Below are 24,520 nucleotides of genomic sequence, written 5' to 3' on the forward strand. Positions count from 1 at the left end.
CCTACGAACTACGCTTATATGCACTCTAGTCACGGCCTTTTTGGCGGGCTTTGATGCAGTGAGCGCGCGGACGCCTCTCATTGGATGCGAGTTCGCCCAAGCTCGTCTATAGGCTGCAGCAGTTGCCGCAGATCAACCAATGAGCTTGCTAGCTAGCCCGCTCAAGGTCTGCAGCTGCAGCACTGCGTTGACAATGGATACAAAATTAAGGATAATTTTTTGGCTTCAATATCTCAGAAAAGATTAATCTTTCCTGTAGCGTAAGCTAGCTTACGCAATACGAGAGAACCTCTCGTAAGAGAACTTGGTACACTTATAGATCTCATCGTTTCATGTATCCTTCATACTTTTACTTTTTACCTCAGGCCAACTGGAAATCATCTATTTAGGGTTTTTTGGAAAACGCATGCAATGGAATGTGAAATACTCCTCCTAGAGAATTCCACCAATCGCCACGAAACTCGGTCAGCATGAAGTCAAGACACTGAGGATGAAAAATTGACAGCGGATTTTTGAAACAGGAAGTGTGTTATAACTTCTGCATACATTAATTGATCTCGATGAAACTTCAGCAGTGGGTTCGCTGTAACAGGCCGATCGCATGGATGTGACTATTGTGAGTCAAAGTTATAGCGGCACCAACTGGCAGAAGGAAGTGTGTCACTTTCAAAATGCTTTGAAATCACCCTCTTATTTTTACCCGATTTACTTAAAACTTTTGGTGTATAATGTAAACACACGGCAGATGTAGACATGTGAAAGGATTATTGATATCTTCGATACCTGTTGCCACGGCAAAGCTTCAAACTCGAATATTCTTTTTTGATGCTTTTGAGACTCTTAGCATACTTGAAATTGCATGAAACTCGACAGACACATCACATTTATTAGCCAGTAGACATGTGCAAAGTTTCAGATACGGGCGTGGTGCAGGGGCTCAGTAGCGCCACCTTTTGAAAAAAGTGGGGGGGGTTGCTTTACACTTTGACCCACAGTCAAAAAACTCAGTAATTATATTGTTCTCATCGAGCCGGACAACTTTCTAATTTACAGTCATTAGCTCAGACCAACAGAAAGTCAGCTATTTTGGTTTGAATGTGGATGTTTTGGAGAATTTTCTCTCCCTCTCTCACTGACCCTACGTCTCTCTGTGTCTGTGGGGAGGGTGCTGATTTGGCTGATGAGTGAGAATGCTTTTATTTTTGTTTTTCAAGGTTTTGGGGCCCTTAACGTGCTCGAAAACTCTTGAAATTTTGCACACGGGTCAGAACCCGCGGCCATCAGGGTCGGACCGAAGATGGTACCCGGGTGTGGCAGGGGGGCTCGACAGCGCCCCCTGGAATGGGATTCGAACATTTGTCCATATATCAAACATGCTTGCATGTAATAATATGAAACTCGGTACACTTGTAGATCTCATCGGGCCGAACAACTTTCGTGCTCTAAGTTTTACACCAGCCCAACAGGAAGTCTGCTATTATGGGTTGTTTGGAAACACATGCTCTGGAATTATATATATTCCTCCTAGAGAATGAATCCAATCGCCACCAAACTCGGTCAGCAGTCAAGACATTGAGGATGCTACATTGCGGACGGATTTTTGATATCTCGAACGGTTTGGCCGTGGCGAGGAAATTAATTTAGGACTAAAAAAGGACACATAAAGTGTGTTATAACTTAGTTAGTTCTATCTACAGTTACAAAACTCGGCGTGTATATTGTTCTCGTCAAGCCGAACAACTTTCTAATTTACAGTCATTAGCTCCGACCAACAAAAAGTCAGATATTGTGGTTTGAATGTGGATTTCTTGGAATTTTTCTCTCTCTGACAGACAGAGTGGCCCCTCCCGTTCTGTGTTTTTCTCTCTCTCTGTCTCTCTCTGACAATGTGCCCCCTGCCAATTCCAGAGTGTGTGTGTGGGGAGGGGAGGGGGAGGGAGCCAGACAACTTTCCAAATTTACAGTCATTAGTCCAACAGAAAGTCTGATATTTTGGTTTGAATGTGGAACTCATTGCAAATGAAACTTTGAAGCTCCAAAAACCTCATAAAGGTAGCATATAAAGGGAGCAAATAGCAAGGAAGTGTGTTATAACTTCTGCATACATTAACTGATCTCGATGAAACTTCAGCAGTGTGTCACATGGATGTGACTATTGTGAGTCAAAGTTATAGCGCCACCAACTGGCAGAAGGAAGTGTGTCACTTTCAAAATGCTTTGAAATCACCCTCTTATCTCTCAAGTGAACAAACAGACCAACAGAAAGTCAGATATTTTGGTTTGAATGTGGAACACATTACAAATGAACTTTGAACCTCCAAAAAGCACATAAAGGGAGCTTAAAAGCAAGGTAGTCTGTCAAAATCTGTCAGACTTCTGCATACATTAACTGATCTCGATGAAACTTCAGCAGTGCGTTTAATTATAATTACATTAATAAACCTGTACAAAGACCTCCAGGTAAATACTGGCCTTCTGGATTAACACGTTTAAGTGGTGCAAAAATTATTGACCTATGACATCCTATGACATTCAAAATTATTCTACATTTGAATTACCTCATAGATGTGACTATTGTGGTTCACGGTCATAGGCCCTGTCCCAAATGGCACACTTCATATGAATTTTCAGTCTTGTGTACTTATTTCATGTCTCCATTAACTCCATGAGACCGTAGGGTGTGTCATTTTTCATTTTAGGTATCAGACGGGTGCTCGTGCATACTTTGTGGTTGATAAGTGCCCTCGTTGCGCACTTTTGCAGAGCCCACACTGATGCAAGCTCTACAGCACACATCTTCTCGACGGTCAAAGCGAGGTTACGTTATTGCCCATCGTGCACAGCAACCCTAAATGCACGGGGGTGGCGGTGCCACCAGCAACCCTAAAGGCACTGGGGTGGCGGTGCCACCGGCTTGGGCCCGCCATCGCTGCTTGCAGCTATATTTATTATTGCACTTTAAATAGGACTTCCCTGCTTGTTTGTCAAGCACTAAACATTTGATTTAGCTGTATATCACTATTACCTACTTTTGTAGTGGCTGCACATGATGTCACCTGATGTTTGTTGTTCATTCTCTAGATTCATAAACCCTGTGCATGCTTTAACTTTAACCTATTTTGTTCTGAGTGACATACTGCCCCAATCTAACACAAGTTGTCATGTGGAAAGTCATTTTTATTGTGGGTGGATGTCACTATTGATTTGGTCAAACTTCAGTTATGGACTACAAAAGAAGTACATATACAAGTACAATACTGGCGAACTACTGAGCCATTGTTGTAATGGTGAAGTATAAAATTCCGATATGAGCATATATTATTAAAAAATTATATACTCTAAATATTGATTTGCTCACATATATTTCTAATTTCTGCTTTAAATAGTTTTTTTTTTTTACTAAAAAGTAATTAATTAGCTTAATTTAATATATAAATAAAAATACAGTCTAATACTAATGTTGACCAATTTAATTTTGAACAGAAAAAAATGTAAACTTTGTTCATCAAAGCTGATTTTTCTTTGCCATTTTGGGCACGTTACACACTGAGTATAGCAATAGAGACATCTGTGGGCCAACTGAAGGAATGCACATCCTGTGTTGATTGATTTATCCCATTATTGACTCAAATAGTTTTTAATGACTTTTAATCTTAATTATTAAGATAACTGCTCATCGCAGTAGTATTTTCATAATTTTTTTTATTTTGACTTTCTGACAAATTTTACTCCAATTTCCACACAATCAAATAATAAGGGAACAAACAGTTTGACCAATCTAGCAAAAGAGAGAACAAAGAAAAAACAACCTAAAATAATATTTACAATAAAAAAGACACTAAAAAAATGTCTGTAATTTTAAATGGTAAAATACTATAATGATTCTACAGAGAAAATAAAATGTGAATTGATTAATGCATATAAACTGTAAAATATATAGTAAAAATGTTTTGTATATTTTAAGACAATACAGTAGTTTTTACAATAAAATTAAAAAAAATAAATAATAATAATTACGCAAAAAGTATGATTTTCTTGTAGAATTAATGGTAAAAATGCGCATTGTTTAACAAGAGAGTACATGTACTTTTTACAGTACATTATTTTTTAAATTACAGTAAAAAACAATAATTGGCGTTACCCACAATTTGACCAATCATATAGTTATGTTTCATCTTATTTTTTATATCAGTTATGTACTTTTTTTTTTATTTTTATATTTAATGTAGTTTAGTTAATGTTAATTGCGTTATTTTAATCTCACATGTGTTATCTTGATGTTGTTTAGTGTTTGTGTGTCTCTACATGTTTATTGGTCATTGCACCAGGAAGATCCACTATTGATGAACCTCATGTTATCACGTGCACTTCTGTCATTTTTACAGTGATTAACAATATCGTATAAAGTAAAAAGCAGAATTACAGTTTCAGAAGTTTAATAAAGTTTATGATGTTTTTTTTTTTTTTACTGTACATTAAATTGTATTGTATTTTTTTACAGTGCCAGCGTGGTCATGTAAAAAAAAAAAACTGTTTTACAACCAAATACAACCACAGCTGCCAGTTTTTTGTTTTGTTAAATCAACAGGATGTTTTTTTTTACAGTGCAGCATAGCAGTCAAAAGAGAAAAAAAATCATCGTCTAGTAAATTAGACCAGGCCGAGTCAAATTAGGGTCTCTCTGGTTTGTTTACTACCTGTGTGAGAAAAAAAGAACAGTTAATAAACCGTAGTTCAGCTAATACAGAGGCATGCTGCTGAACTCAATTTTAATGCAACCTTTTTAAAGAGCTGAAGACCAAAGTAGTTTGTCGCCATGTTCTTCAGTTTGGTTCCACCACCGATTTTGCATCGCACATATCCATAGAGGTTGGCCCACTGCAGGACAACTCCCATGATCACAACTGCCTGCACACACAACAGGAGGGTTACATGTCACTTACTCAACCGGTCAGCAGTTTTACAAAGCAGCAAACTGACTCTAGAGTATTAAAATACTTACCAGCGTCTTTATGTTGAAGGCCAAAAGTGTGCTAAACATGAAGAAAACCCAAAACACTGGACACACGATCAGACCAATCCAAAAAATCTTTGACTCTGAGCTTAAGACGATGCTTTTACTGCCTTCCTGTAGGGAAATATATTAAGAGCATTAAAGGAATAGTTCATCCCAAATGGAAATTTAGTCATTAATAACTCACCCTTATGTCGTTCATGTCAAACTTTAACCTTTAATTTTGTCAATGGAAAACAAATAGAGAAATTATGAAGAATCTTCACACAGCATTTGCCATACAACGATAGTTCATAGTGACCTCGTCTGTGGTCAAAGCACAGCAAAAGTATCATAAAAGTACACAACTCATCTGCTACATTCCAAGTCTTCTGAATTCATGTGACAGATTTTTTTGTCAAGGAACACCCCCCAACAAAAGCTCTTCTAATACTGTTCGTGATTTTCATTGGATAATATTTTTCATTTATTTGCTGTTTCACACACCAAGCAGTCGTATGACTTCAGATCATAAGACTGACTGATACGTGTTATGGTGCTTTTAAAGCATGACAGACATATTCGCTAAAAACGAATTGCTGTATGGCAAGAGCTGTGTAATGATTCTACAAAAATGTCTTCTATTTTCTTCTTCTTGAGCCAGCTGACTCAAGGACACACATCCCTCTCTTAAATAATTACACAACTGAATGTGTCATGCATGTTTTACTGACAGTGACTAAACATGATCATTAAACTTTAAACGAGTTGTGATAAAACTTAGCTATAAAGTTGTACATTACCTCAGTATTGTTACTGTCTATCATAAACATGACATTTTATTGTACAGTCACCTTCAAAAGTGGCAAATATGTTCATTTCTTTCAGTATTGTAAAGTTGTTGCCTCACCGTTCTGGATTCAAACATCCATTGACTGCTTCCATCTTCATTTACCTGATTCCACCATCTCAAACCGACCAGCAGCCGCCCCGTCACATTCTCATATACAACCACAGGAGAAAATAAATCGTAAAACTACATTATAGATCGATGGAGTATGAGAATGAATTCTTTATTATTAATTCACACTCATGCCGTTCTAAGTCGTTATTATTTTTTTTCCATGGAACACAAACATTTTTTTAAGAATCTTTACGCAGTTATTTCGCATACAACGGCATATCTGTCAAGCTCCATAAATGATAAAAAAGCACCATAAAGGTAGTCCAGTGTGCTATATTTCAAGTCTTCTGAAGTAACACAATAGCTTTGTGTGAAAAACAGACCAAAGTTGTTATTGATAGGAAATCTTGCGCTCTGCCATTGCTCTTAAATCAAATATAATGGTTAAAACATTTAATGTCAAATCTATGGGGATGACGTTTGTAAAATAAAACATTTTACAAAAACTGGTTACGTTTTGTCAGATTTAACAACAAAATCTGCTCAATTTGACCAGATTTATGTAACTACGCATAAAAATAAAATAAAAATGTCATTGTGCAACAAATACTTAAAAATAAATATAAAATCTAAATTCAAATGTTAAATCTAAATGTAAATATAAAATAGAAATATTAAATATACATTTAAATCCAACATGTAAGTCTAAATATAAATCTTAAATGTAAATTATTAATATAAATCCTAAATTCTAAATGTAAATCTTAAATCTGAACCCAAATGTTTAATCTAAATATAAAGAGGTAACTTAATATCACCCCTGGGATCAAGGACGGATTAAGAACGCTATAGGATGCTTGGCAGATTTGGTTGCATTTTTAATAGATGGAAGAAAAGTTTGTAAGAATATCTGACATGGCTAATTATAAGTAGGCTACTTTTGAATTATGAACCGATCCAAAATCATGTATTATTAATAGGGACATGAACAGTATTCAAATACCAAAATCACTATTCGGTTATTCCGTACGTTTAGAGATCGGAGTCCAACAGTACCCGACGAACCATCAGGTTTGAGTCCATGGCATTAGATTTGTGAATGTAATATCCACATTGTCCTTCTCACTATCGTCTCTGGTATTCTAGTCTTCAGCAAATCAGCTGTAATGTATCTGGTTACCATGGAAATTATCATCCTGTCAGTCAGCGCAAATGCCCAAAAATGCATTTTCAACAATGAGCTGAAAGAAGCCGATCCATGTCTTGAAACATGAAGTGTCACATTCAGACAGCTACACTGCAATTTTACATAGTACAAGCACATAAATGAATATTCCGGGTTCAATAGGTTAAGCTCAATTGACAACATTTTTGGCATATGGATTACCACAAAACATTATTTTGACTCGTCCATCTTTTCTTTAAAAAGAGCAAAAATCGAGAAGACTCAGGGGTGCAGGCCTTATGGGAAGAATTGCAAAGAAAAAGCCACTTTTGAAACAGAAAATTAAAAAGAAAAGGTTAGAGTGGGCAAAGAAACACAGATATTGGACAACAGATAATTGGAAAAGAGTGTTATGGATCTTAACCCCATTGAGATTTTGTGGGATCAGCTAGACTGTAAGGTGCATGAGAAGTGCCTGAGAAGACAGTCACATCTATGGCAAGTGCTACAGGAAGTGTGGGGTGAAATGTCATCTGAGTATCTGGACAAACTGACAGCTAGATTGACAAGGATCTGCAAAGCTGTCATTGCTGCACGTGGAGGATTTTTTGATGAGAATGCTTTTAAGTAGTTTAAGAAGTTCTGACATTTTTTTCAAATTGTAATAGTAATTTTTCATGTTATTAATGTCCTGACTATACCTTGTGATCAGCTGAATGCCACATTGGTGTATAAAAGGACAATTTATTACATAAGAGCAAAATCTGTACATTATTCCAAACTTTTGGCCCCCAGTGTATGTTTGACTTTTACATTTAGTTTTAAATTGAAGATTTAGATTTAACATTTAGATTTGAAAAAAGATGAAATGTTTATAATATATCATATTACATAATAATGTTTTGTAAACAGGTTTTATTTTACAAACGGCACCCCAAACAAACCTGTGCCACATGAACTATCCCTTTAAAAGTGGATGTTATGCTCACCTTTACGGTCCAGAAGTCAGATGACAGAAGTAAAATGATGGTGACCATGTTGGCGATGAAACTTAGGCTTAGAAACTCACAGAAGAGGTAGAATATAATGGCACTTGTGCGGAAGAAAAGATGAAAAAAACAGGTGAGGGGGTGTCTGCGAAAAAGAACAAATTAGTCACTTACCATGATTGCCAAAAGATTACTAATAAAACATGCATTTAGAGAGTCACAAACCAGACTTAGACCTCTTAAAACAATTACAAAATAGTCTCCTTCAGTTGTCTGGCATTAAAATTCTTTAATTCCAAAATCTAAAAACTCACTTGATGTTTGATTTACTGGATGCATTTTCATCCTCATGGAATAATGGCACTTCACCCTGAGAATCCTTCAAAACAAACGTAATGGCAGCCTTTATCTTACACTATAACTATAACAAACGAGTGCAAAATCTTTTATTTTGTGTGTTTTAAGCTATTTTTACTTCACAAACAGTGTAGAACGCTGCAATAAAAAAATGCAAATATGATCTCACCTGTCTGAACATGTTGGTGCAGCTGATCACATTTCCTGCTGACGTGTACGTAAACACGTTTCAGTCAACCAATACATTCCGATAAAAAATAATGTAGGAACATATTTTTCCTCCAGGGGGCGCATGACGGCTCATGAAGCCGAATTCTCGGTTATCGGGAGTGGCTTTATATTTGTTTCTTTATTTCTTTATTTTATTGGAAACATTTGTACTTTAAAGACACTCGTTTAAATCTAATAATTTAAAAGTAGTGATAGCTATTATACTAATGAAAACCCAGGAAATCGTTATAAATACAAAAATCCTTATCCAGTCAAAGCAGATTGGCTGTGATTGGTCCATCCTTTCCATCGCTGAGAAAAGTATGAAATACCATGTAAACACGCCGCCAACGCAGTACTATACTACTTCTGGTAGCTATATACAGTTACATTTGATTAACTTAGCCGACGCTTTTATCCTTCTCAAAGTACATACGGACATGTATCCAAGGCAGTATAGAAACTAGTGCCACTCTACCAAATTTCAATCGAAAACGCCTACTAGAACGCTTGGAGAAGTGTTTTTTGCTTAAATAATTTACACCTGAATAATTACACTGAGAAACTTTAACATCTATTGAATTGAAATTAATAAATACAATTGAAGAGTTTTTATTTAATATCAATCATACCTAATAAGATCAAATTTCCGAGCCGCTAAGCCCCTCCTCTTTTCCGGTGAATTGTCTTTCTTACACCTTATTCTGTTTCTAGCAGAGACCATATTCAGTGACAGACTGTTCTGAGATCAAAGGATAAAAAAATGCTAGGATTATACTTTGAAATTAGCTTGGCTCTGGGCAGAATTAAATACGAGCATGCTGCGCTCACCCTTTTATGCATGAGATCTAATTTTTCAAAACACTATTACAGTAAGATTTAATCATGGACAATTTTAATCATGGACAATTTGAATATAAATTGTAGGCAGTGTTGTCACGATACCAACATTTGAGCAGTTGTTTGAACCAATTCCAGTGAAATTGATTGACTCACCATGCAAAAACTAATACTAATTTGTTAATTGGGTAAACATTGTTTCAAGTTCAATTAATTATTCAAGACAAGGAAACAGTCAGTAATAAAATAAGAACAAAGAAAAAAGTTAAGACAACAGCGCTTACAATTTCTAACATTATAAACAAACATTCTTACATTCTCATGGATTACATGTCTTCACTAAATGATTATAATACATTCATATTATATTTTAAAGCTACTATCCAGCCAAGGGCAATAAATTGCTTTCTTATTATTGTTGTTAATATTAATGGCACAGTGGCCATTCATTTTTGTCCCGGGGTTTACACTTGCTTCAGAAATAACTGACTGAGTTCCTATAATTACTTCGCTAAGACAGGCATTTTGAAATGTAGCCTGTATCCGCATTCTCACAACACACACACACACACACACACACACACACACACACACACACACACACACACACACACACACACACACACACACACACACAAAGAAGCTATCTGTCAGACAGTGTGAGTTTTTGAAAGGTAGGATGCAGGGGAAGAATAATTTACATTCCCGAAGAAAGCTATTCCTGATTGGACGATTCAGTGTTGTAATATTTATCGAGAAAACTTTCCTCACAAATATGAGTCTTTTGCCATTCTACGTTTTGTAAATCCACCTGCGTGGGGGACAAAATAAGTTTCAGTAGTTTATCTCTCTACTCACTTTACCGTTTGACCTGGCCAACTGTCCCCTGTATTTTGGCATGAAAATGCTCAATGGTGACAAGGGATTTGTCCTCTTTTGTGAAAACACAAACAGCAGTACTTGAACAGAGGGTCAACGGTTGGCCTATTGCATTTTTAGTTGTCCTAATGAGTGTCTTTATTACCATTTTAGTAGATGTTTTACTCACAAAATTGCTCTTGTGAACCTTTCACTAAGTTATAGTTTGGCCACTCACGTGACAGTCACAGTGTTAGCAACAGACCAAAGGTCAATCTGTCTGGATTTCCATTCCTCAAAGTTTCAAGATGTCTCTTCGACACAACATCCTACTTGTTTTTTGCATTTTACCCTTTGCTAATGCGCTCTACAAGCAGTGGATTCCGGACACCAATTTTGAAAATGCAACCAACTGGGATAAAGGCTCCATACCATGTGGCAGTGACCAAGTGGTGTTTTTAGCTCAAAGGGAAATTTCAGTGTATGTAGAAACAGCACACACTATCACTGGAATGAGCTTGCCAATGGATGGAGAACTGATTCTGGTGTCTGGAGCTGGATTTTCTGTTCAAGAGAGTGGAGACCCTAGTTGTGGATCTGGTGTCACAGCAGAGTTTAAAGACTGTGAATCTCTCCATTGGTTCGACCCATCGCTATGGGTGGCTGCCACTACTTTTGATGACCTGCACCAAGGTACATATCAGTTTTCAGTCCATGAGGAGAGTGTCCCATGCCAATTTGATGATGTTGTATTCCGGGAGGCCACCTCATTCCGTGTGGATATCTCTTCGAACGATGTTTGCTCTGTGAAGAGTGTGTCTGTACTTGGGAAGAAGTTCACCAGCAGTTCTGAGTTATCTCAGTACTTTTCATCTCCCTCTGGCAAGCTGCAGTTCCATGGTTCCTCGTCGCTTAGCGTTGGTGGTCCAGGTTGTTCTGATGTCACTGGATGCATCTGCGATAACTCCAGAAATCGGGACAAGATCTGTGCAAATGTCATATGTAAGTCGTTGGATTGCAAGAACCCACTGCAACCAGTGGGACATTGCTGCAGTGTTTGTGGCGCTGTTGTAAACATTCAGTTCACTTCTAACTTCAACTTTGAGTTGTACCGCCAACGGCTTCAGCATCTCTTTCTCAGCCTGCATAAGTATGAATCTATACAGCTGGCCATGTCGAAAGTGTCCAAAGAGCAGAGGCTGTTGGGAGTGATACCTTTTGGAGCCACTCAAGAGATCCAGGTCTTGCTTCTAGACCAGAATAAGGGTCAGGATGTTGGGAAACTGGCGGAAGCTCTTGCTCGTGACATAGTGAAAGATGTGCACAACCAAGGCTCAAACCTCGGCATCAACAGTGCAGAGTTCCAGGCATCCTCAGGAGCGTCTAGCAGTGAGGTAGCCGGGAACAGTGCAGGGGTTGTGGCCGGGGCAGTACTGGGCTCCCTAGTTGTGCTGGCTTTACTAGCAATCGTTTATGTCCTCTACCACCGTGGCATTGTTAAGATGCCTCGGTTGCCCAGCATCCCCTCCCTCAGCAATTGGAAGAACAATATTGATATTGGGGAACTGGGTGGCCCCTTGGACCACGGCTTTGACAACCCCATGTTTGATAAGTCGACTATGTTGCCGTGTGAACCAGGGCTGTACGGGACAGAGACTATGAACTCGATCTCCCTAACCCAGTCAGGAGTGCATTTCGTCAATCCTGTTTATGATGAAAGTGACTTTAATGCATGATAGGTGTAATATCTACTCATCTGATGATGGATGTGATGCCAACATAAGCAACCTAAAGGTGACATGACTTGTTGATGACCGGGAAATAAACCCTTTGAAAATATGAGAATCATTGAAGTGTTTAAATCTGCAGATTTGAAATCAAAGATCACGCACAAAAGGACAATAAATTGGATCAAACTTCTCAAATATGAATAGACTAGTAGTAAAAAAGGCAGATGAACAGTATGTTGTGATGGACAGCTCCCATTACAACAATTCTGTTTTCAAACCACACCATTTTTGAATTGATTAAAAAAATTAAAAGCATGATTAAGAGTGTTTGTTTTCCCCCTCTATATTATTGTTACATTAAAGATTTTAATGAATGGGCACCTGATTTTAACTAAAAACAGGTGTATAAAAATAAGAAAATTAAGAGTGAACGTGGAATAGCCAGTCTTTACATAATCTCATATCTTATGTTTGTTGCCAAAACATCAACATTTTAAACATCAAAGAAATCTTTCCTTCATGGAAAGTCAGTTTGTACCAAATACAAAGAAGAACTAATATCAGTGGTGGTGACAACTTCTAAGAGTGATGCTGGATTCTTGCCATGTCTTGAGATAGCAAGATGGACTGTGCTTGCATTAAATAAATGGATCATTCTGAGCATTGACCTCTTGGTGACATCTACAGATTGAAAATCTGGGATTTTTTTATTATTATTATTTAAAACTGGAAATGAACAAAAACTTTAGAAAACATTTAAAATAAAGAAGAAATATTTGAGATTCTGCAATGCTTCTAGTTAATCACTAATCAATAAATGATCATCACTAATCAAATAAATGGCCAACATATGTAAGCTGCACATGGCTGTGCACTCAAAATTATTTTTGTTGATAATATCATTTGTTATGAAAACTGTAAAATCATTTAGCTGGTGTTTTTCCCTACTTATATAGTTGTATTACTGTGAGCAGCATTTCTATTTTCTATGTTCTGTAGATCTAGCAGTTTTAGACTTCCTATGGATTTAATTGCAGCCTCAGGTGAGGATCTAAAAAGGTGACCTGGCAATTGATGTAGGACGGGTTATGCGTGATGTGGTGTTCCTGCATGACCCTACTAGCTCTGGGCCAGTATAAGGTGGAGAGCTGTTGTCCTAATGCTATGCACATCATTGTATCTTCTTGTTCAATATGATGAATATGATCTTTGTCCTCTGCTGTTGGAAAGCATAATTATTGTACTGTGTACTACATGTGCCCTTCATAAAATCTTGATTTACTCCTATGCTGTGACGTTTAACCACACCATCCCAAGTAACCTCGCAGAACAGCCCTGTTCAAGACCACACATATAACATAAGTTCACTGACCCCTACCTATATGCGTTTGTACAAAGAGAGGCGAAGAAAGTCAGTAGAAAGAGTTTCATACATGTCAATAACATGATTAAAAACGAATACTAAATAACTCCAAAACAAACAGAAATACAGTATAATAAAAATTAATACAAATTAATATTAGCTTAGTGTGGATACACATTATATTTACACATTCATTGAACATGAAAATGCCTCTAGATAACAAAAACACAATACAGATCTGGGAAATGTAACACTGCTTAACATAATTAAAGAATAGCAGTTAATGCAGTGAATTTGGCAGCCCAACAAAAACTTTAAAGTATATATACCGAAAAACTAAACTGAAACTAGGAAACACTGAACACAGAAAATATTAAGTAATAGAGAGAAGACTGAAAACTATTAAAATATTTTTTTAAACAATAATAACCCTGGGTGGAACTCTATTAATGAGAGCAAACCATTAAAAAGAGTAGTTAACATTAAAATAACTAACAAACACAAAACTTGACAGAAATAGCACCATCATAAAATATTGTTTTTATAAGTTACATACAAACAATATCTTATGTATAAAGTTGATGTATTCATTATACGATGTATTAAACATATAATAAATATGGAGGGAAGACAGATGGGCTTTAAAGAACCCGTTCAACTGCAGCCCTGTGCTTGAAACATTTTGTTTACTGACAATACACTTCCGTTCAACAAGAAACTACTGTTGTGATCAACAAAATGACTCGGCGGTAATGAGTTATTCGCTCCGCGAGTTAAAGCACCAGGATCAACAAAGAGCTCACTGTTTCAGCTAACTCATCCATGAATCAACATTTCACCCAATTACTCATATTTCACAAAACGAGTTATGGCCAGATACATGCAAACCATTTGTGCAACATGTGACTGCTTAAACAAATGCTATTATTCTACAGTATGTACAGCCTCCATTGCTTCTTGCCACATTCAATTCAGACACCTTTAATTTCCATTCAAAATGTATTACAGATATTAGTTAACAGTTTCAGTTGCCAACATTTAGCAAAAGCTGCAATTGTATACGCAACAAAAATAATATTCTTAATACGTATTTTTGTTGTTTTTCAGTAAAACTTCCTTTGATAAAATACTAAAAATAAAATAAAAAGAATCAATAAAACAACATACTGAACATACTGAGTGTTATGCCTTTTTCAAGGAATACATCTTGAATAAAGTTTATTTTTCTTGCCCGATTGTTTTAAATATACATCTGTAGTGAGTTTTGTCCTTACAACATAATTATTTGCCTATGGGGTATAGGTTATAAAAAAATTATAATTCATGACTAATTCACATTAAATAAAGATATAAATCGTATTATCTTATATACTTTTGCCTTTCAATTAAATTGATCTAGTTTTGATTCAGGACGTTAAAGATTTTTTATTTAGCGTTGTGTATCGAACTACTTATTTAAAAAAGTGATCAAATTCTATACATAAGTTATGTCTTAAATAACATTTGATTAGAAATATCCAGGCACAAGCACAGGCACTGAGACGTATGCCCCATAGGGGCAGAATTATTACTGGATTAAGAGAGCATGTAATGAGGTGTGGCCTCATTTTAGCACATCGTGTTTGCCACATGACACATGGTAACCATTAAATTTGAACTAAATAAACAATTTTACTCATATTCCGCTGTATGTGTAGGTCAATTGTCCTTCAGTTACTCCGACATCGGTCCACTATAAACATTTATAGCTTTATTGCTCTATTACAAGAGACTCTTTCCTTATACCAGATTTGTTACTGCAACATTTTAGGTTTGATTTGAATGTGAAGTGTGTAATTTCTGTGCCACTAGCATCACCAAACAGAATTGCAAAAATACTGAGTTTTCAAACAGGCTTTCTGAACACCCCCCCCATCTACGATTGGTTGGACAAACAACCCACCCCAAACTTACAGCATGGTTGAGCCAACAATTTTCAGGGAATCAACCTAATAATGGCTAACTTATAGATTTCTCTATAGATTTTAACTTATAGAATTACCTCCGCCAGGGTAATTCTAACTTTACACCTCACAATTGTAGATAAAATCACAATTGCAAGATATAAAGGTGCAATTATGTGATATAAACTCACAGTTGTTTAAAATAAACGCGCAGATGCAAGAAATAAAGTTGCAATTCTGAAAAATCTAAATTTTTATTAAGATTTAAAATCACAATAGCGTCTTTCTTGCAATTCCGAGTTTAAATAACACAATGGTGACATTTTATCTCGCATTTGCGAGTTTATATCACATAATTGTGACTTAATATCTTGGAATTGCAAGTTAAAAAGTTGCAATTGCGAGAAATAAAGTTTGAATTGTGCGAATTTGAATTTTTACTACGCAGTGGGATCAAGGCACCAGGCTCTGCATATTCAGCTGGGATAGGAGAAAATATTTTACACACATCACATTTTAAGGGATAGTTAACACAAATATGTCATAATTTACTCACCCTCATGCCATCCTAGATGTGTTTGACTTCTGCAAAACACAAACAAAGAATATCTCAGCTCTGTAGGTCCATAAAATGTAAGTGAATGGTGATCAGACCTTTAAAGCTCCACAACACACAGACAAACTTAGTCAAATTAATCCATCTGTCTTCAAAAGTGATAAGATCGTTTTGGGAGAGATCACATGCATACTACGACTGTCTGTGCTATATGGGGCTTTAAAGTGCTGATCACCATTCGCTTGCATTTTATGGACCTACAGAGCAGAGGTATTCTTCTAAAAACCTTTGTGTTTTGCATAAAAAAAGAGAGCCATACACATCTGGGATGGCATGAGAATGAGTAATGAGAGAAATTTCAATTTTGGGTGTACTATTCCTAGTATTTGTTTCGTTTCCTTTAGTTTAATTGGCCAAATGTTGAAAAAAAAAAAAAAGGTACAATGGCGCAATGTTGCCACTGCAAGCAAATATTTTGGTGACACAGTTGTGTAAAGCAGCTCCGTCAAACAGAAGTCTTCCCTTATCTAGAGTTCTTGTAAAGTTGCCGCAAATTTGCCACTCAATATTTTCACATGCAAATGAGCTTTTGATTTGCCGCACATGTTTCCAGACTTTTGCAGCTCTTCACCAGTGAACCTGCAGCAAACCTTTGGCAAGAATGGACAATTTGCTGCAAGTTTGTTGCAGATTTGCCATGGACTCTTGATTATTGGAAGGGTTGCTTTTTCTTCAACTCTACTGTCTTGTCTCAATGTAAACCATTAATTGAGGTAAAGGCAGAATTCACAACTCTGTGTCCTCTATGCAGCCTGGGTCTTCAATAGCCTCCAATCGTTGTTGACATGCATCTATGATCTTCTTCCTGGGCCCCAGTGGGATGTGAATGCTCTTCAGGTCCTTGTCTGAGCAAAGCAACAAGGCCTCCAGGTCAATCTTCTCTCTTTTGAAGATAGGAATGAACTCGTTCATGCTTTGTGTGGCCAGAAACACTTCCAGTGGACTGGTGTCTGGCTCATCGTCATCATCCAAACCCAACTCAACCTCTTCCCATGGCAGCACCTGCACATTCCTCTCCTGCAGGCTACGGGCACTTCCAATGCTGTCGTCATCCAGACTAGATGAGCGTTGCAACCGGCTCTGCAGGTGCACATTATTGACCTGTTCGCTGCCCACAAGACTGCCTTCATCTCTGCTGCCAATGCCAAAAAGTCCGCTGCTCACATAGTTGCGTCGGAACACCATGGTTCCCAGGCCGGGGCGGTTGAAGAGCGAGTCGTGACCAGAGTCGTTGCTTATCTCTGAGTAGTCCACATCTTGTCCATGCAGGTCAGGCTCACTAATGGCACGCGAGATAGCGTCCTCATTGTAACTTGGGAACATGTCACGTATGTTGCGACGGGACCGGTCCTTGGGGTGGACATACGTCCCCTGCTTCAGGAACATGACATCATTACCCAGTTGTAGTCCAGACAAAGCGCGAACACTCTTCCTGCCATCTTCATAGATCTTGAAGGTCCCATCACCTTGCTTCTTCTTATCAAGCTTCTTCTGGATCTTAGTTTTACCCCTGGCTGTGGCATGAAGAGTAGCCTAGAGGAACAAAGACAACATAATCTTACAATGAAGCAGCAGCAATGTTGCCCCAGAAATGCTGAGGTTAAATATCATAAGAACAAAATATTTGGGAATGCTGAAAGGTGCTTTGTTTCAGTGACTAGGGGTTGTTTCTTAACATCAAGGGGGGAATTCCCTGTACCAATTGTATATATTTTTATTTGTATGTGCAAAATTTTAGTGTGCTTTGGTTTAGCACCATATACACTAAAGGAATCAGTTAATGGAGCCCCAAAAGATTTGTACTGAACGCAATTTGTATTACGCAATTCCAGATCTTTCAGGCCAGTTTTGGGTGCTAGGTTTTGAAGGATGCAAAAGACTATTTAAATATTGAAAAATATTTAAAACTTTACTGGGATTGTACAGCATTGCTCCACCACTGCAATCCAGGCACCTGAATTGTCTGAAAGTGTGCTTTACTACACCAAAAAAATGTCAAAATTCTGCTGCCATTAAAAAAATTAAAATGTACATGAACATGCACATCTCCTTTCAACAAAATGATGTTTACTACCTACTTTTCATGTGCAATATAACCTTGACTATTAAGTTGCAAGCAAAAAGAAAGGAGACAGTTACAAAGAAAGGAGACATATTTGTACTGTAAAAATGACAATGAAAAAACTTTAAAATGGTGCAGTGCTATTTCAGCGCATTTAGCACCTGGGTTAACCGGATTGCGGGTAGTAAGCGAACAAGATGCAGGTTTTTGCTCTGACATATCATGTGCAAAAGTGCCGCATCTGTTTAGTGAATTCAATAAAAAACATTTTGACCTGGGAGTATGGCACACTAGTGGCAGTGTTGAAGTGGTGTAACTTGCGACTCAATGTGCTGCTGGCATAGCTGGAGAAGCTCACGGCATCAGAGACTGATGCTTCCGTTGTCTCTCTCTGGAATTTTCGCTCCATGTGCCGCCGGTGCTTTTGCTGAAGTTTAACACATTCCTTGATGCGCCGTTCAGCATCGCGAAATGCTCTATCCTTCAGCTTGCTTACTAACTTGGGATTGAGGCCTGTCTGTTTGGCAGCAATAGAGTCCAGGTAGCGCACGCAGTCCATGTGGTTCTTGGTAGCAGCCATGTCCAGAGGCGTGTGGTAGTCGTTGTCCAGGCACCACACATTGGCACCAAATGACACAAGGAAAGACAAGCAGTTGAGATGACCATTGGCAGCAGCCAGGTGGAGTGGCGTGTTCCCCCATATGTCACACTTATCTGGGTTCCCCCTGAAAGTAGAGCCGAGAAAGATCCATATCAGGTGTGGCATCCAAATTTTGACCTTTGGGTAACTATCACCCAGAATCTGTGACCTTATCATGTCTTCAAGCATGGGCCACTTTAGTTATATATTATAGGTTATTTAACACTTGCTATATATTATATATACAGTATAACATGGCAATAATTCACACTTGTATGTGTTGGGTGCAACTGGGTAAGGCTTTTCTTAGCTGTCATTATCACTTGTTTAAGACCCAAAAATAGCTGATGCCACACTGGCAAGTCCATGATTCTTTGATTATGTTTTCAGCACTGGCTTGTCATCCATGAAGGCCAGTAAATAATGCATAGCTCTATGAAACTTAAACAAATTGTGACGCATATCATCAAATGTCATTAGGACAAACAGGTTTGTTTCATAACCCATTCAGTCTCAGAAAGCAAATCTGAGCCAGTTTAATGTTTTCTTCTTGGGATAAGGATGATATAAGACAGTAATCCAGTGTCATCTGTGCTAATGCTGAGCCAGAGGACTGGATCTGCAATTTGACCACCTGCTTGAATAAGTGGTAGCTCGTTGGGTGTCACCTTACTAGGAGGAATTATTGAGTTGTGCTGGTGATTTCCACACTAAATTCCTGCATTCACAATGCAACCATATAGGCTCGACTAAGAAAGAAGCAAGTCAGCATCGTAAAAATTATAATGTTCATTTTTACAAGACTTCATTTGTCAATCTGTGACCACCAGAAAAACGTGTAGAAACTTTGAATCAATTATGTTCTCAGTGACAATGTACTGTAGCTATGAGGTCATCATTTCAAAGAATGCCTAGCACTAGCATTTGAGTTTGGATTGTGTTGAAGTATCTATAAACAGATATGCAAAGTAAAAGTATAAATGGTACATTTGCTTCCAGTTTTTTAATAGAAAGAAGCATATTTGTACAAACTACACAGTAAAAAGTCAAATGATGCAATCATTAACTTAAGGAGCCATTTCTACCAGACAATAACTTTCATCGGTGTATCCCGATGCATTCAGGTTTATTCGCACATAGGAAATTAATGTAAACACTGGCGGCCAAAGGTAATTTTTGATAAAATATAACCTTATCTTTGAGTAATCATGCTAAATTGATCATTTGGTACTAGAAAATCACTTGCCATTATATCAAACACAGCTGAAATCTATTTAGTTCATTAAATTAAGCTTAACATTGTCTCTGTGTTTGTTTTTGAGTTGCCACATTATGCAATAGACTGGCATGTCTTAAGGTCAATATTTGGACAAAAGTGGCAAAAAAGAAACGGCTTTCTCTAGAAACTCATCAGTCAATCAGTGTTTTAAGGAATGAAGGCTATACAATGCTTGAAATTGCCAAAAAACTGAAGATTTCATACAAAAGGTGTACACTACAGTCTTCAAAGACAAAGGACAACTGGCTCTAACAAGGACAGAAAGAGATGCAGAAGGCCAGATGTGAAACTAAACAAAAAGGATAAGTACATCAGAGTCTCTAGTTTGAGAAATAGACACCTCACATGTCCTCAGCTGACAGCTTCATTGAATTCTACCTGCTCAACACCAGTTTCATGTACAACAGTAAAGAGAAGATTCAGGGGTGCAGGCCTTATGGGAAGAATTGCAAAGAAAAAGCCACTTTTGAAACAGGAAAACAAAAAGAAAAGGTTAGAGTGGGCAAAGAAACACAGACATTGGACAACAGATAATTGGAAAAGAGTGTTATGGATCTTAACCCCATTGAGTTTTTGTGGGATCAGCTAGACTGTAAGGTGCATGAGAAGTGCCTGGCAAGACAGTCACATCTATGGCAAGTGCTACAGGAAGTGTGGGGTGAAATGTCACCTGAGTACCTGGACAAACTGACACCTAGAATGCCAAGGATCTACAAAGCTGTCATTGCTGCACGTAGAGGATTTTTTGATGAGAATGCTTTGTAGTAGTTTAAGAAGTTCTGAACATTCTTTTAAAATTGTAATAGTAATTTTTCATGTTATTAATGTCATGACTATACATTGTGATCAGCTGAATGCCACTTTGGCGAATAAAAGTACAAATTTATTTAATAAGAATCTGTACATTATTCCAAACGTTTGGCCGTCAAGTGTATATATATATTTGACTTTTTTTTAGATGTTAACATTTGAAGCACATTTTTAAGTTTCCACTAAAAAGGTATCGGCCACTACTTTGACGATACACATTGAGACGTCATGATTTTATACAGTAAAGCATAATGCATCTAAATACCATTGGATACAATTGGAACACAACCTCCTAGTTGTAACTCTGAGAAATGCCATTTTCCAATTTTGAGCTTATTTAGAAAACCTGCTTCTCCATTAATTGAGTTGTTGGAAATAAATGAATGCATACCTACATGAAAATATTGATATTTGAAGGACCTCATTTATTGATGCAATGTAGGAAGAAATAAAATCTCGATATATGATATATTTATAGCCTACATTTTCTATGTAAAGTATTTCTTCCACAGCTGAGCTGTTTCTTTTTGTTTTGTGCAACTATCACTGGCTGAGCCGATCAATATTTGATGAGAGACAGGTGAAGCCTTGCAGTAATGCATCATGGATGAGAAAAGCTGCAAGGTTTTCACAGTTAGCAAAGAGAGCTGTGTGCACTACTGGGTAAAGCCAGAATTTGGATTATGACCCAGTAACCCATCTGATCTTGATTTTTGGTATGCCAACCCTTATCACATATGTATTGTCCTATAAACTAGGAGACTCTTGAAGCACATTATCAAACCCAGTCAGACAGAGTATTTACAGAGTACAACTGCAGTCTTAGACCATGATTTATGAACTGTCACTGATTCTATATGTTAATAAGACATATTACTGTCAGTACATTATAAAATTACAAAAATAGGAGTATTATATAATTTCATACACTATCTCCCAACCTCCTGTAACAAATAACTGCTATATGGCCCTCGACACCCATAAATGTCTATTTTTATTGTTGTTACTACTTTTACCATCATTGCACTGTCCCTGTTTCTTAACTTCTAATAGCATGATTCATGATGCGTACTGACACGGTTCTCATGTGCTGTAATGCATTAATAGCCACTTGGAAACCTCTTGTGCAAACGCTGTGCATTATTGTGGGAAATCGTGGTATAGGCATCCATCACTGCCGTTTGGTGCATTGTCTTAACCATTAAGGAGGATAAACACACAAATTAGAGGATTCATTATGTATGCATGAGCATAAGTTGGCTCTAACTGCAGAAATGCTCTGCTTGCTTTGCTTTATGTGCAAGAGATCACACGATAGCCAGTGGCTTTTATTTTTTAGCAGTCTAACAGACCGATTGCCCATTCAGTGTGGCTGTGCATTGCCGAACTTTTGCCAATTAAGCGCTCGCATAAAAGGGCCTGTACAACTGAAACCAGGTCAGCTCTGATGAAAGCATTTGTGTGTCGCTATTATCAGCCTTCTACTATCAGTAGCAATGGACCGCTCTTCAGATTGAATAATATTTTTTTTCTTCCCTTTTCTACCCAATTTGGAATGCCCAATTCACCTCATGGTGGCGTAGTGACTCACCTCAATCCAGATGATGGAGGACAAGTCTCAGTTGAGTGTGTTACCATGGATATGTAACGTGTGTGGAGGCCCACGCTATTCTCCATGGCATCCACGCACATCTCACCCCCCCAAGAGCTAGAACAACATTATAGCAACCACAAGGCATTCAATGGAGAAGGAGGTTACCCCATGTGACTCTACCCCCCCCCCCCCCAGTAACTGGGCCAATTTGGTAAATTAGGAGACCTGGCTGGAGTCACTCACCACACCCTGAATTTGAAGTTGGGACTCCGGGGTGGTAGTCAGCATCTTTACTCGCTGAGCTACCCAGGCCCCACATGTGCAATTGCTAATGCAGCCTCACTGATATAACAATTCAAATTGAAGTTGCAGTCACTTAAATATATTTGTGTATATGCATTTGGCAGACCCTATTCTCCAGATTGGCTTACTATGCATACAAGGCGTGTATTTTTTTTTAGCAGTCCACACATTCTCTGGGAATCGAACCCATGACTTTGGTATTATTAGTGCCATGCCAGTCTACCAGTTGAACTATAAAAACACAAGAACCCAACAGACAATAAATACCACTACTACTAGAAAATACTAGATTCAATCAGAATTAGCTTTTCATGCTTGATAGTTTAAATGCATGCATTGTTCAAACTGTCATGCAAAGTTTAAAATGCATATGCTGCAAGAATTCAAACTGAGCTTTTTACACTTGATCTGAAATTAATTTAGCTGCTGAAAAGTAAGTGTTTAATGGACTTGGTCAACATCAAGATTTGAGTTTTTTTAGTTTTCCAGCATTTTGAATCACCAGTTTGCTTTGACTAGTTCGTTTTAAAAGGTTCTGCAGTGTGACTTAAGACTTTTTATAAGTACATATATCCCCATGTATTGTGTGAATTAATTTTTATAAGTACATATATCCCCATGTATTGAGGTAATAAAACAGTAAACGCATAATGTGATACATTTATGTAAATATTATGAGCAAAATGCTGTAATATTGTTTCCGCAGTAGGTTAGCCACACCGCGGGACACGTGTACTTCCCAAAAGTATTTATTTTCCTGTCATTACCCATAACCTTTTATAGTCTCATGTTAATATGACTTCAGGAAAGACATGCTCTGTGCATCTTAGACATGTTTCATAACACGACACCATAAACATCATGAGAGCAAGGTTTAAGTAAAATACAAGGGTGAGTGGAGAACAGCACGTTCCGCACCCAATTAACTTTATGGACTCAATAAACTCATCAGCCGCGTGAAAAAAAAATCCTCGATGTTATTATACCAGCATTAGGGTGTGACGATATCAATGACGCTCCATGGTGGTTCCTGCATAATGCCGCACACACAGACGTGAGGGTTTAAGCTTCTGATAAAAACATGAGAACTCTGACGCTCGGTCGGTCTTACCCTCTTCCCGCGATCAGCCGCAGCGCGTCCAGGTTGCCGTGGTACGCGGCCCATAGCGTCGGTGTCATGCCATCCTCATCCGGAGCGTTCAAGTCCTTCCGCGTCGCTTCTTTCAACAAGTCAAGGTAGCCATCGCGAGCTGCCTTGTGATATTTGTCATTCATGGTAATTTCGAACCTCAGCCTCCATCACTATTTCACGTGCGCTGTGCATCAGCTTTGAAGCCCTGTTCGGCTCGAGCGCGCACTTCAGGCACTGGAGTTTCCAAGGACACATCGCTCGCGTTGGCGCTCGTGAGGGTGTGGCTTTAGCCTCAGTGAATTAAAAATAATAATAATAATAATTTGAATTTGTTCAGCAAACCAGAGATTTGCTTCTTTCCATTCAAAGTTTCTCTAAACAATCACAATTTTTTTTTAAATTAGAAAATGACATAATAAAAGGCCAAATAGATAATACGTTCATGTCCATTTAAACGTATTGTCATTAAACATGTTTACATATTTATACTGTATAATTTTTTCTAATGTACACTGCCAAAATGCAATCTAAAAATAACCTAAAACTTACACACTGTAATCCAAAATGCTGTAATTACTGTAAAAATCAAGTTGTCTTAATCAAATGCCAATTAATCCCAAGTTTTGGGCTCATAATTCAAATATCTATGTTCCTTAAACTTATTTATGTAAAATAAAACTTCATAGACATTTAAGTGTTAATAACACAAACAAATGAACAAAAAATTGAGGA

At 37.6% G+C, this 24,520-nt stretch overlaps 3 protein-coding genes across 4 annotated transcripts; 1 reads left to right on the forward strand and 2 right to left on the reverse strand.

Moving 5' to 3' along the window:
• Positions 1-4,065: 4,065 nt before the first annotated feature.
• LOC127648378 (Golgi apparatus membrane protein TVP23 homolog B-like) lies at positions 4,066-9,278 on the reverse strand. 2 transcript variants are annotated; one of them, XM_052133037.1, is made up of 7 exons: positions 8,578-8,969; positions 8,366-8,430; positions 8,052-8,196; positions 5,904-5,993; positions 5,003-5,128; positions 4,780-4,908; positions 4,071-4,697 (listed from the first exon to the last, which is right to left on the reverse strand). In XM_052133037.1, the coding sequence occupies exons 1-7, from the start codon at positions 8,587-8,589 to the stop codon at positions 4,671-4,673; spliced, it is 594 nt and encodes a 197-aa protein (XP_051988997.1). In that variant the 5' UTR covers positions 8,590-8,969; the 3' UTR covers positions 4,071-4,670. The 2 variants fall into 2 exon arrangements, with proteins under 2 accessions (XP_051988998.1, XP_051988997.1); XM_052133038.1 differs by lacking the exon at positions 5,904-5,993 and having other exon boundaries at positions 4,066-4,697; positions 8,578-9,278.
• Positions 9,279-10,328: 1,050 nt separating this feature from the next.
• LOC127648375 (protein amnionless-like) lies at positions 10,329-13,400 on the forward strand. Its single transcript, XM_052133033.1, has one exon. It carries the CDS (start codon positions 10,625-10,627, stop codon positions 12,050-12,052), a length of 1,428 nt encoding a protein of 475 aa, XP_051988993.1. The 5' UTR covers positions 10,329-10,624; the 3' UTR covers positions 12,053-13,400.
• A 171-nt stretch (positions 13,401-13,571) lies between these two features.
• On the reverse strand, positions 13,572-24,030 carry LOC127648376 (pre-mRNA splicing regulator USH1G-like). Its single transcript, XM_052133034.1, has 3 exons — positions 23,768-24,030; positions 18,305-18,755; positions 13,572-17,501 (listed from the first exon to the last, which is right to left on the reverse strand). The coding sequence occupies exons 1-3, from the start codon at positions 23,929-23,931 to the stop codon at positions 16,695-16,697; spliced, it is 1,422 nt and encodes a 473-aa protein (XP_051988994.1). The 5' UTR covers positions 23,932-24,030; the 3' UTR covers positions 13,572-16,694.
• Positions 24,031-24,520: the final 490 nt, after the last annotated feature.

This window comes from Xyrauchen texanus, chromosome 8, assembly GCF_025860055.1.
Source record: "Xyrauchen texanus isolate HMW12.3.18 chromosome 8, RBS_HiC_50CHRs, whole genome shotgun sequence".
Classification (NCBI taxonomy): Eukaryota; Metazoa; Chordata; class Actinopteri; order Cypriniformes; family Catostomidae; genus Xyrauchen; species Xyrauchen texanus.

What these genes read in the sequence shown, in the direction of transcription:
- LOC127648378 (XM_052133037.1), bottom strand. An exon ending in GGATGTTTGAATCCAGAACG is followed by an intron (nt 5,129 to 5,903) that starts GTGAGGCAACAA and finishes ATTTCCCTACAG; the next exon opens with GAAGGCAGTAAAAGCATCGT. An exon ending in GTCTTCAGCTCTTTAAAAAG is followed by an intron (nt 4,698 to 4,779) that starts GTTGCATTAAAA and finishes TTTCTCACACAG; the next exon opens with GTAGTAAACAAACCAGAGAG.
- LOC127648375 (XM_052133033.1), top strand. Translation starts at nt 10,625, where the DNA reads ATGTCTCTTCGACACAACATCCTACTTGTTTTTTGCATTTTACCCTTT.
- LOC127648376 (XM_052133034.1), bottom strand. Translation starts at nt 23,931, where the DNA reads ATGAATGACAAATATCACAAGGCAGCTCGCGATGGCTACCTTGACTTG. An exon ending in CGGCTGATCGCGGGAAGAGG is followed by an intron (nt 18,756 to 23,767) that starts GTAAGACCGACC and finishes CTCTACTTTCAG; the next exon opens with GGGGAACCCAGATAAGTGTG. An exon ending in CTAGTGTGCCATACTCCCAG is followed by an intron (nt 17,502 to 18,304) that starts GTCAAAATGTTT and finishes TTGTTCCTCTAG; the next exon opens with GCTACTCTTCATGCCACAGC.